The following is a 12,602-nucleotide window of genomic DNA, read 5'->3' on the forward strand; positions in this document are numbered from 1 at the left end:
AAATAGCACCACTAGGACATTTCCAGTTTGGAACAAAAACTGCTAAAACTTTATAATAATTTTTCAAACAACATAACACCAGGACACACTTTTTTTTCTCTTTCGATAATCAACTCCAGAACACTTTATTATAGACATTAAAATAGTTCAATTTAATTCATAATCCAATCTAATACAGTCTATTCTGCAATAACCAACTGAAGCAACAAACTAGTCCCGCACCACACCAGGTAATTTTAGCATGCGTCTAGCATATAAGACTTATGACCCTCTAACATATGGGTCCCACAAAAACTCCGAGCGTAAAAGATATTATTGTTGATGGATTACTAGCCAACTCCTAAACCGTTAAGATTTAAACCCAGCATCTACCACCAAATTATGGCCAGTGACAAATTGGGAATCCTCATAAGCAAGAAACACCACAGCATCTGCCACATTTTTTGGCATCAGCACCCCACCTTTCAAGTTTGAACTCGACACTAACACCTTATCTACCTCCTCATCATTTTGAAACCCGAACATGTCCTTCAGCAGTGGCGTCCCAACTGCCCCAGCTGAAATACAATTCACGCGTATCCCATATGAACCCACCTGCAAGCTCGCTGACCTCACCAACCCTAACACTGCGTGCTTCGACATGGCATAGTCGACAAACCTGTCAGTACCAATACTCGCCGCCATGCTCGCTGTGCAAATTATGCTCCCCCTCACACGCCCTTCCACCATCGCCTTCGCCGCGTGCTTCACGCACGCCACCATCCCACGTGCGTTCACCGCCATGAGCTTGTCGTAAGCCGACAAGTCTATCTCCAACACGGTCTGTTCGCACGTGTGGATCGCTCGAGCCATGCCCACGTTGCTGAACATGATGTCGAGTTGTCCATACGTGTTGACTGTGGAGCATACCAACGTTTTCACCTGTTCCTCGTCGCTGACATCGCAGTGGACATAGGTGCATATGTTGGGGCCGATAGATGTGGCGACGTTTTGGCCCTTCTCGTCCTGGACGTCGGCGATGACGATGGCTCTTGCACCGTGTGTGGCGAAATGGCGAGCCGTGGCCTCACCCATGCCGCTTGCTCCGCCAGTGATTATGGCCACCTTGTCTTGGAGCTTGTTCTTTGGAGTTGTGGAGTCTGTCATTTCGTTTGTTCATGTTAACCAGGTGAGTGAATATCTTTGTTATGTCAAAAATGCTAAGACCGCAGCTAAATATATTAATCTTTTATTTGTTATATACTTACTCAGAGTCAATTCTTCTTCCTCTCCCGTATATGATAGATCACTCATTTTAATTTCTTTTCATTCCGTTGATTTTATTAGAGAAACAAGAGTAATAGTAATTTAAAAAAATATATATATTTCAATTCCCTTTCATTCCACTCAAAGAAAAAGTTATTTTTTCATTTCTTTCCTTTCAAACATCCAAATACAAGAAAGATAGATATCTATTTCCTTTTCATTCTATTCAATCATATCCATTATATTCAATTCAATTCCTTTATAGACTCTCAAATAAAATATTATTTTTCTAATCACTCAAAGAAATTCCTTTATAACTTATAAAAAGTGTCGTATTTGAGTGGCTTAATGAATATATCTGTCAGTTAATTGTTACCTTCCCAAATAAAATGATACCTTGTATGTATCAATTTGCTTACTTCAATCAATAAATATTGGATTATTTGCTATTTTCAATGTTGACTTACTATCCACAATATCTAGTTAGCTTCTCTTCTTACACTAGACGTAGGTTCTTCAATAAGTTTCTAAGCCAAATTCCATGACAGACTCTTGAAGTTGCAAGATACTTAGCTTCGTTAATAGAAAGTCTCAAAATTTGTTGCTTCTTTGAAATTCTTGCGACTTCAATATCATCCATATAGACTACAAGTGATAATAATAGTCGTGTAGATGTAGTTCAATGATAGTACATGCTCTCATTCTTAAAAAAAGATCTATGGTACAAATCTCCCTCTCATTTTTATAACAATCAAATTATAAAATAATTTTTAAAATAAATTTAAAAATAAAAACAATGTAAATGTTGAGTCCAAGTGAAAATATTATTATTTCAATCACAATAAATTATATCAACAATTATGAAAAACAAAATTATAAAAATATCGTATATATAACATTATTTAAATTTTATTCTATTCAATCATAATATCAATGTTTTATTATTTTTATAAATACATTTATATGATGTTAATGTAGACGATGATCATGCTTTGGTCTCCTTTGAACGTCCCATCAGTATTGTATGGCTGGTCAGATTTTCATACAACTAAACAAATGAATCTATTATACAATTTGAAATAGGTGTAAATGCACTTTTAGCTCTTAGATTTTGATTTCATTTTTATTTTGGTCTTTACATTTTCATTTCACTATATTTAATCTCTAAACCAATTAGAGCATGTCATATTAGTCTTTGATGTCAGCCAACTAACAAAAAAAACTGACTTAGCTGACAGTATTATTAAAATAATAATAATAATAATAAAATCTATTTTGGCCATAAAAAATGCCACAGCAACATCTAAATTAAAAAAAATAATTAATTAATTTTAATTAAGTAAAAAAAATTAAAAACAAAAAATCACATGAATTAAGATCTAAGAATGCCTCGAACAAGAACAATAAGAACACAAATCCAAATTTAAGAACAAACAAGAACATTTTCCTTTATTTGACATTTTCTTTTTTTTCTTTTTTTCTTAGAAAACAAACAAAAGATTAAGCAAGAATACAAACACAAATCCAGTAAGAACACAAACAAAAACACAAATGTAGACAAATCCAACAAGAATACAAACACAAACCCATCAATCCATCTTTAGCAAAACCAGCAACAACCCAATTCGCTTACCTCCATCTACACAAACTTCTACTACAAACAAGCTCAAAAAAAAAAAAAAAAAAAAAAAAAAAAAAAAAAAAAAACCCAATAACAAAAGCCAAATCCTAAACCAAAGATATGGGTAATTGATTTTAGTGGAAGTAAAATCGAGAAGCCGAAGTGCTAAACCAGAGAAACCAAACACAAAACCCACTACCAAAACTAGATTCGAAACCACCAAATCATAAATCTGAACAACCAAACCCAAATCCCAGATCCGAAACCTGTCAGCAAAACCAAGAACACCAATCCAGATCTAAAAGTTTCTCTCATTGTTTTCTCGGCAGCCAAACAATCAAATATCAAAAAGTACATAAAAAAAGAAATGATGGTGTGTAACTCACTCTCACTCTCAGTTCTCTATGACAATTTAGTCCCAAAATTTAGCTCCAATCCTTCACAAACCAGAGCTAAGGTTTTGATGAAGCTCAGCCATAGCTTCCACAACCACCAAATTGTATGGAAGAAACTCGAGCAAGAGTTGCAGCCCCACCAAGATAAACGTTGGACTATCTGCGATTGAGCCCAATCTTAACGAAGACCCAGTTGATCATTGGCACACCAACGGTGTTGACCCTGCACTGTCTCCTTCAACCTCATCGCTCTTTCTCTTTTGCTCTCTGTGTGTGACTCTTTCTGATTTTTATTTTTTGGGAATTTATAGGAGGATTTTGAGTATGGGATATATGATGGGCACCACACGTACAGCGAAGCCGATGAAAAATAAGGAATAAATTGGGGGGGGGGGTATACATTTAGTGTTGCAAGGCATCAGTTAATTACAATGACATTTAGAATGAATTATATTTGAAATTCTTTTTTGGCGACATGACTTAAGAAGCAACTTCTTTATAGAATCAAATCTATCCAATTGTGAGTTTGCCATCGAAAGTTTTTGTTTTAAACCATAGAAAAATTCTCTAGTTTTTTGTTTGATTGTTTGGTTGCCGAGAAAATAATGGGAGAAACTTTTAGATTTGGGTTGGTGTTCTTATTCAAGAAACTTTTAGATCTTAATTCATGTGAATTTTGGTTTTTAATTATGTTTTTATTTTTTTATTTAGTTCAAATTAATAAATTAATTTTTTAAATTTATATGCTGACGTGGCATGGGTGATGTGAATTTTTAATGATATTTTAAGTCCTTCATTAGCCACGTCAGATATTTCCGTCTGTTGACTGACATCAAAGACCAAAGTAACACGCGTTAATTGATTTAGAAACTAAAAGTAGTAAAATTAAAATGTATGAACTAAAAGTGTATTTAGGCCTTTGAAATATATATATATATATATATATATATATGAAACAAACTATTCATGGGAATTTTTCTTTTCTCAGGTTCCAATGCACAAAGTTTTAGGCAAGCCATAGCACACCAGCCCTATTTTATAAAGTAAGGGAACGTCTGATCAAGGAATGTGAATTACAACAAAAATAAAGATCTTTATTTTTTGAAATAAAATGTATTGTAATAAAAGAACTAAATATATTTATAAATTTAGTTGAGGGTTGTAATATTGTAATTGCACAATTGCACCTGGACCCAAAGACAACTACGGGCTCAGGCCCAATGAGCCTTAGACAATAAAATTTGTAGAGCGTGGGCTTGTGACCTAGATTAGAAGTGCTGAAAACTTAATAACGGGCTAAGAGTTACAAACATATGTAAATAACAAAAGATAACTAAAAAAAGGCCTCCTCGGACGTAAGCCAAGGACCACTTCTGTATTATTGATATTTCTTCCTTAGAAGTTACAACTCTTAGTTTCTTTCTCTCTTTTTTTTTTTGCCCCCCCCCCCTTCTTCTTTGGCCTCCACCCCCCTTAAATACTTCATTCTCTGATACTTTTTGGACAGTGACTAGAAGTTTCAGCCTTACCGTTCAGGGCTCACTTCCCCATTAATGCAACCAGGGAGGTAGGTGCAGAGCCTTTAATGCGGAGGTGGCAGCCTTTGCACTTGATATTTTCTTTAACACTAGTGCATCTAGAAGGTTCAGGGTGTCCCCTTTTAACCATTAGTCTTTCGAGAGTTGCCTTGACCTTCATAATGAAGTCTTGAGTTTTCTTGGCTCTGTCCGAGAAGAAGCTCGCTCTCGGCTGTACCCTCGGATCCTCGGCGTATGGGCCAATTTGTAGAGTTTAATTCTGGAGTAGGTCGGCCCTCCATGCTACAGTCCAAAAGCCCATATGCCCATTCAGGTCCTTTTACTCCCCACAAATATTAAAGTAAAACTTAAGATTTATATTAAGAAATATCTTACTTATACAATTTTATTTCTTAGAAAATGATATTTTTTAAATTTGAGAAAGAGATTAGTTATTTTTTATGATTTTTTATTTTTATAATTGTTATGTGCAGAGAGAAATTTTGTTTATTTGAAAATATATAAATATTATAAATTATTACACTTATTAAGAAATAACTATTACAATCATTTTACAGAGGAATAATTATTCTTCATTTTAAATAATAGCTATTCATAAGAAATGATAATTTCATGTAACAAAACTACAGAATAGTCTAAACCATATGAATAGCTATTATACATTACAAAACTTATTAAAGTCTACCAAATATGTTCTAAGGAAAGAAAAAAAAATTTACTCCAACCACTTTAATTAGTCATTTGCCTAAAATTCCTCATATTTAATGGGTTGGATTTACGTCTCATTTTGACACATTTTTGGAATGGATTCACAACCCATGTTTTTTCTTTCTTTCTTTCTTTCAATTTTTTAACGTCATGTATTGGACTCATAATTTGTCTTTATCTATATAACAGAATGGGTTTATGACCCGTGTATCTCTTGTGTGGGAAATTCTTAGGTAGTCCCGGAGTATAGTGAAATCGTACTCCCTCCTCTCACATTCATGGTGGACCCCACCATGAATTTAATGAGTGGACTCCACCATGAATGTGAGAGGAGGGAGCACCATTCTTCGTGCTCCGGGAGTACCTAAGAATTACTCCTCTTGTGTATTGCAAATTAAGCTCAAGGCTCGTGCCTTTCCTTCAAAGGATCAGGCAGGCTAATTTCCTACACAATTTCTGTCATCTCTCATCGAATAGATTTTCCGAATAAAAGATCATATTTATACAAAATGGGTAATGGAGGAAAATACCAATTACAAGATAATTAAATTATTTGGGACGTTACAATCATGGGGCTCATGCATAAATCTTAGAAACTCAATTCTTGATGGGTAAAAAATTTCATTTTGGGTTGGCCACTAAAAATATAAGGCTCACATAACCCGCTAAAAGATAGAGAAAACTAGGAATTTATCCTAATTTCTAGCTAGAACTTGTGAGGTGCAAAAATAGAGAAAACTTGTGCAAAGAAAAAAATAAAAGCACATAAAAGATTTATGTGATTTGGCAATGTGCCTACGTCCATGGAGATACAACATTTTTAACCATGTCAAAGAGTAAAATATAGAAGTGGTAGTACAAATTTCATTACATCAAATCAAAGAGTTGGTATCTCATGTGCCTGGCGCATGAGAGATTTTTCTCAAACCAAAATGAGGCAAAAAATTCTCTAACAGCCCAAGACTTCACTCCATGGTTTAACTAAGCCTCACAAAACATCTCATTAATTTAAAACTATAATACTTTCAAGCCAAGTCAGGTCACAAACTTAATCAAACACAAAATTAGACTCCACGTAACATTAACAAATGTGACAACTTAATACAATGTTAATACTGTAGGTAGGAAGTGTATATAAAACGTGTTCACAATAGCAGCGTATTTTAATCTCCAAGTATTCTCAAACAGTAAAAAGGTAGATAATCAACATCTTTCAATCACTTCAGAGATCTCAATTGAACTTGATATACTGTCTTTGTTTCTTATATTTACCTTATTTTCGAAAAAAGTGAATATTTATTTTGTTTTCAAAACTTTCATCTAATAATATATATATAACTAAGATGAACTAACAACTACAACAGCAACCAGCTAGAGAAAAAAAAAAAAAAAGACCATATCATAGCACAAAAACAACAATACAATCCCAATAATAAAGGAGCATTTTAGAGCACTAGGATAGAAAAACAGAGTCTGGAATACTTTTATCTTTTGGTTAACAAGAAGATAAAAGATGCCCACGAACAAATCACTATTTACTCCTCACCGGCCATTTGACTTTGCTTAAAGCTTACTATATGTTTATTAAACATGATTCCCACCTATTTTTAGAGTGTTTGTGCATGATGACATAGCCAATATTACTTATCTCAAAAATTCACATTTGAAAATGGGGAAAAAATAGCACATTTGTCATGCTTATCTCAAAAATTCATGACTTATTTTTTCTGTCGTGCGCAACAGCATAAGTCATGACTTATCTCAAAAATTCACATTTGAATGGGAAAACTGTCTGTTGGTGAGTGTCACTTGAGAAAAAAAAAATCTTATATACCTTTTAAAATATAATTTTAAATTAATATGCCTCGTTGACCACTCTAGAAAAAAAACATTAACCACACTACGAAAAAACCTTGAACACCCTAATAAAAATCCAAGCCCATTAAAAATAAATTTTGACCTCTCTAGAATTTTGGTCTATTGAAGGTTAATTTTAGTAATTTGGATTGAAATAGTAATTTTAGATCAACAGCTCAATTGTCAAACCGCAATTTTATCAAATATTTAATTTTAATATTTTTAAATTGTGTTTTCAAAAGGCATATTTTAAAATCGCTATTTTTTAAAAATAAAACACATTTTTTTTCAAACAACTAATATATTAGTATTTGTTTTAGTCTTTATCTAAATTTGTTGGATTTGTCAAGAGTCTTGTAGCTGAATTGACACATTCCCATGTACAAAGTATTTGGGGGTTTAGGGGAGAAATTATTCGAGTTGCGGGGTTAGTAGCATATTGTAATTATTTCTCAAAAAAAAAAATTGTTGGATTTATGTGATACATTTTGTGCATAACATATATGCATTAGGATAATTCATGAATGCTTTATTGAACATGATTAATGTAATGATTGAATGTCTAAGTTAAATATATTGAAGAAACTTATAGTTTATCCTTTATTATTTTGCTAGTACCATGGACAAATTTCTTATAAGGAAATAAATTGTATTGCAAAATTCATCTTCTAACTAAATTCATATTGAATTAAATAATATTCTTTCGGATTCTAGGATATAAGAAAATTTCTCATATTTTGATCTTAATGATCTTGAGAAATAAGAAGAGCATATTTACAAAGAGATTGTTGTTAACCTCTTAGCCATGATTTTCCTTAAAAAAAAATATAGTGGAGCATTGCATCAATTCAATCCTTATTGATTTAAAGAATACAAAAATTGGTTCAAACAAATCAAAAAAAGAAAAAGATGATGCATTTTGTTTAATTATATTGTTATTTATTTAGACAAGATATTAGTAGATGAATGATTCCTTAGTTGTGTATAATAAAAATAATATAGCTGATAGCATTGATAACATAGTTATCATACACCTCGATTTTAAAATATGACAACTCAAATAATGAAAATTTTAAACTTTATGTATTTGTGTGTATTTTTTTGTTACATTGATATATTTAAGTTTTATTACTTTATTTTTTTAATAAAATATTTTTAGTGACCACCCTACAAAAAATTCTTTGAACCACCACTGGGAAAATAGCAACACTAGGGCATTCCCTGTATGGAATAATATATGCTAAAATTTTATGATAGCTTTTCAAACAAAATAACACAAGAACACACTTCTTATTCTTTTTCCATAATCGACACCAAAACACTTTATTACGGACTTAAAAACAGTTCAAGTTAATTCATAATTGCATCTAATACGGTCAAATGAGCTCTGTACCTCACTAGGAAATTCTTACATGCGCCCAGTGTATAATATTTATAATACTTATTATTCTTACAGGCCCCATAGATACACCCAGCGTATAAAATACCACCTCCACCACACTAGTAAAATTAAGAGGACACAACACCCAAACATACAAACATATAGTAATGTTCCAAATTATAAATCATTGGTGATAGATTAGTACTAGTCATCTCTAAATTTAAACCCAGCATGAACCTCCAAATTATGGCCAGTGACAAACTGGGAATCCTCAGAAGCAAGAAACACCACAGCATCTGCCACATTTTTTGGCATCAGCACCCCACCTTTCAAGTTTGAAGTCGACTCTAACGCCTTATCCACCTCCTCATCACTTTCTGTTTTCAACATGTCCTTCATCAATTGCGTCCCAACTGACCCCGGTGAAACACAATTTACGCGTATCCCATATGAACCCACCTGCAAGCTCGCCGACCTCACTAACCCTAACACTGCATGCTTCGACATGGTATAGTCGATAGTGTTTTTGGTACCACGACTCGCCACCACGCTCGCTGTGCATATTATGCTCCCCCTAACATGTCCTTCCACCATCGCGTTCACCGCATGCTTCACGCACGCCACCATCCCACGTGCGTTAACCGCCATGACCTTGTCGTAAGCCGACAAGTCTATGTCAAACACGGTCTGCTCGCATGTGTGGGTTGCTCGAGCCATGCCCGCGTTGCTGAACATGATGTCAAGGCGTCCGTACGTTTTGACTGTGGAGTCTACCAATGTTTTCACCTGTTCCTCGTCGCTGACGTCACAGTGGACATAGCTACATATGTTGGGGCCGATAGATGCAGCGACAATTTGGCCCTTCTCGTCTTGGACGTCGGCAATGACGATGGCTCTTGCACCGTGAGAGGCGAAAAGGCGAGCCGTGGCCTCGCCCATGCCGCTTGCTCCGCCAGTGACTATGGCCACCTTGCCTTCGAGCTTGTTCTTTGGAGTTGTGGAGTCTGTCATTTCGTTTGTTTGAGTTAATCAAGTGGTTGAATATCTTTGTTATGTCAAAAATGCTAAGACCACAGTAATTGTATACTAGTATATTAATCTTTCATTTGTTATTTACTATTTTTAGCCAACTACTCCAAAGAATGGTTGTTCCAAGTGTTAGGGTTTACACCATCCTATTTGCCACGTCATATTCTTAGTCCACTCCAAATATAGAGTGAAGACGAGAGTTTTGCAATGAGTTGCTATGGTATCTTACAACTAAGCGTGAAATCATGATGGTTTGCCCCTTCATGAGTTGGCAAGAAATCATATTATTACTAAATAAAGAAAACTATCAATTTATAATTTACTAGTTTCATATTATAAATTTTTTATTAGATAGTTATAGCACCAGGCGCAGGGGCATCTATGACAAAAAAAAATTTTAGGCTTGTGTGACATTTAATGTGATATTCTTTGTATTTGTTTTTATGCAATTATTCAACCACACTCACCCTCTTCCCCACACCAACTGTTACCCCGCTACCAATTAACCAGCCAAATGTTTTTACTAAGGATCATTTGGTTAGAGAAATAGAAAAGTGAAAGGATAGAAAATAGTGGAAGAATATATAGAAAAGATTTAATTTTCCCTCATGCGTGTTTAGTTAGAGGAATGAAAAAATTAAGGGATGAAAAACTCTTTTATTTGGTTGAGGAGAAAAGTGAGAAGATAGAAAATGTAGTTTATATAAATATACTCTTATACCCTTTGATGGGACTGATGAAGTTAGACATAGACGAGGTGATCTTACAGACGAACATGACCAGTTATCGGCGTCATCGGAGGAAGAGTTAATGTCATTAACTGCTGCCGATAAAACCTCAACCGTTACAGGACCAGCTGGACGAACCAACGGGAAGGCATTAACGCCCATTACTCTCCTAAAGACGTTACAAGAAGAATCATTAATACCCCAACGGGTATAATCCCCAAGGGTATATAAAGGCCCTCACAACACAAAAACAAGGTACAAAAAAACAACATCACAACCTGAATCATTTTTATTGATATTTCGATTATTATCTTCTTTGATACTGACTTTATCATCGGAGGCGTTGTGGCAGGCACCACACCGGTGACCACTTGAGTAAGTTCTTGCTCCCGCAGGGTCGTCAGAGTACTTCCAGGAGCCATCTGGACGAATCCCAGCAAACCGACGAGATACTGCTTCATCAGTTTGGCGCCGTCTGTGGGAACGACTTTCTCATACAACAAGAACGTGGTTCCTACCAGCTCCAGATGGAATCTAACCAGGACTCAGCGGCCTTGGCGCAGCAAGTCTGAAATCTCGCAGCCACCGTCGAAGAACTTACCAAACAGAATCAAGAGATGAGACAGAGGTTACAGCAAGAAGAGAACCGATCAAGAGCTGTCCAAGAGGACGAAGGGGATAGCCATGGAAGAAGTGACCGACGGAGAACGGTAACCCCAAAGGAGCAGCATTCTGACATCCTCCAAGAGATGAGGAAGGAGATGGATGAATTAAGAAATGCCATCAAAGAAAAGACCGATCGAAGCTTGGATAAAATGGTCAGAGCGACGGACTCCCATTTTACCATGGCAGTCCTAGAACGACCAGTACCAGCGAAATTTCGACTACCTCAGCTTGAGCCTTTTGACGGGCTCAAAGATCCCCAAGATCACCTTAACACCTTCAAGACGACCTTAGGCCTTCAACAGCCCCCTGATGAGATCATGTGTCGTTCATTCCCCACTACGCTGAAGGGAGCTGGACGAGAGTGGTTCACGAGATTGCCCACTTCGTCCATCGACAACTTTGAGCAGTTAAGTAATGCTTTCCTACGCCATTTTGTCAGGGGACAACGCCCCAAGAGACCAGCAGATCACCTACTTACTATTAAGCAAGGAGAAAGGGAGACCTTGCGGTCGTACGTGAAACGCTTCACTCGAGAGACCCTAGAGGTGGACGACGCGGACGATAAGGTCCAGCTGACAACATTTAAAGCGGGGCTTAAGTCCAGGGAGTTCGTTGTCTCGTTGGCAAAAAATCCACCCCGGACAATGGCGGAGATGCTATTGAAAGCTCAAAAGTACATGAATGCTGAGGACGCGCTGGCGGCCATTGTAGACGAGGAAAAGCCAAAGAGGGATGGAAGGAAGGAAGACGAACGCAGGGGACAGAAGAGGGAGCGCCCAAGCCGACGAGGAGGTGACATTGACAGACGAAAAGATGAGAAAGCTCCACGACCGGTAAAATTCACACCCTTAATTATGCCTGTTGACAAAATTTTGACACAGATCCAGGACCAACACCACCTAAAATGGCCGAGGCCCTTGCACTCCTCACCAAGTGTGCGGGACAAAAGCAAATACTGCCGATTCCACAAGAATCACGGCCATTACACAGAAGATTGTCGGGATTTGAAATGACAGATAGAAGAATTGATACAGAAAGGAAAACTTCAAAAGTACGTAAAGAAGGCGGACTCCAGCAGATTCAGGGAGGGCGACACGAGCCAACAAGAGCCCTCGTCCAAGAACGAGAGTCGTCAATCTCAACCACAAGAAGTAATCGGGGAGATAAGCACAATAGCAGGAGGACCTATCATGGGAGGATCATACAAGTCCCTCAAGAAAGCATGCCAGAGACAAGTAAACAGTGTCCATATGGAACCCCTATTGAAACAAAGACGGACGAACCAAGATATATTCTTCAGTGAAGAGGACGCAAGGGGAGTCAGGCATACCCATAACGACCCTCTAGTGATAGCACTCACAATTGAAGGGTTCAACACTAAAAGGATCCTCGTCGACAACGGTAGCTCTGCAGACATCATGTACCTATCGGCCT

At 36.4% G+C, this 12,602-nt stretch overlaps 2 protein-coding genes across 2 annotated transcripts; both read right to left on the bottom strand.

The window, feature by feature from the left end:
• Positions 1-348: 348 nt before the first annotated feature.
• Positions 349-1,146, bottom strand: LOC142630462 ((+)-cis,trans-nepetalactol synthase NEPS1-like). Its single transcript, XM_075804458.1, has one exon. It carries the CDS (start codon positions 1,144-1,146, stop codon positions 349-351), a length of 798 nt encoding a protein of 265 aa, XP_075660573.1.
• A 7,803-nt stretch (positions 1,147-8,949) lies between these two features.
• LOC142632867 ((+)-cis,trans-nepetalactol synthase NEPS1-like) lies at positions 8,950-9,756 on the bottom strand. Its single transcript, XM_075807187.1, has one exon. It carries the CDS (start codon positions 9,754-9,756, stop codon positions 8,950-8,952), a length of 807 nt encoding a protein of 268 aa, XP_075663302.1.
• Between the last annotated feature and the right edge of the window lie 2,846 nt (positions 9,757-12,602).

This window comes from Castanea sativa, chromosome 4 (assembly GCF_040712315.1).
Source record: "Castanea sativa cultivar Marrone di Chiusa Pesio chromosome 4, ASM4071231v1".
Lineage (NCBI taxonomy): Eukaryota > Viridiplantae > Streptophyta > Magnoliopsida > Fagales > Fagaceae > Castanea > Castanea sativa.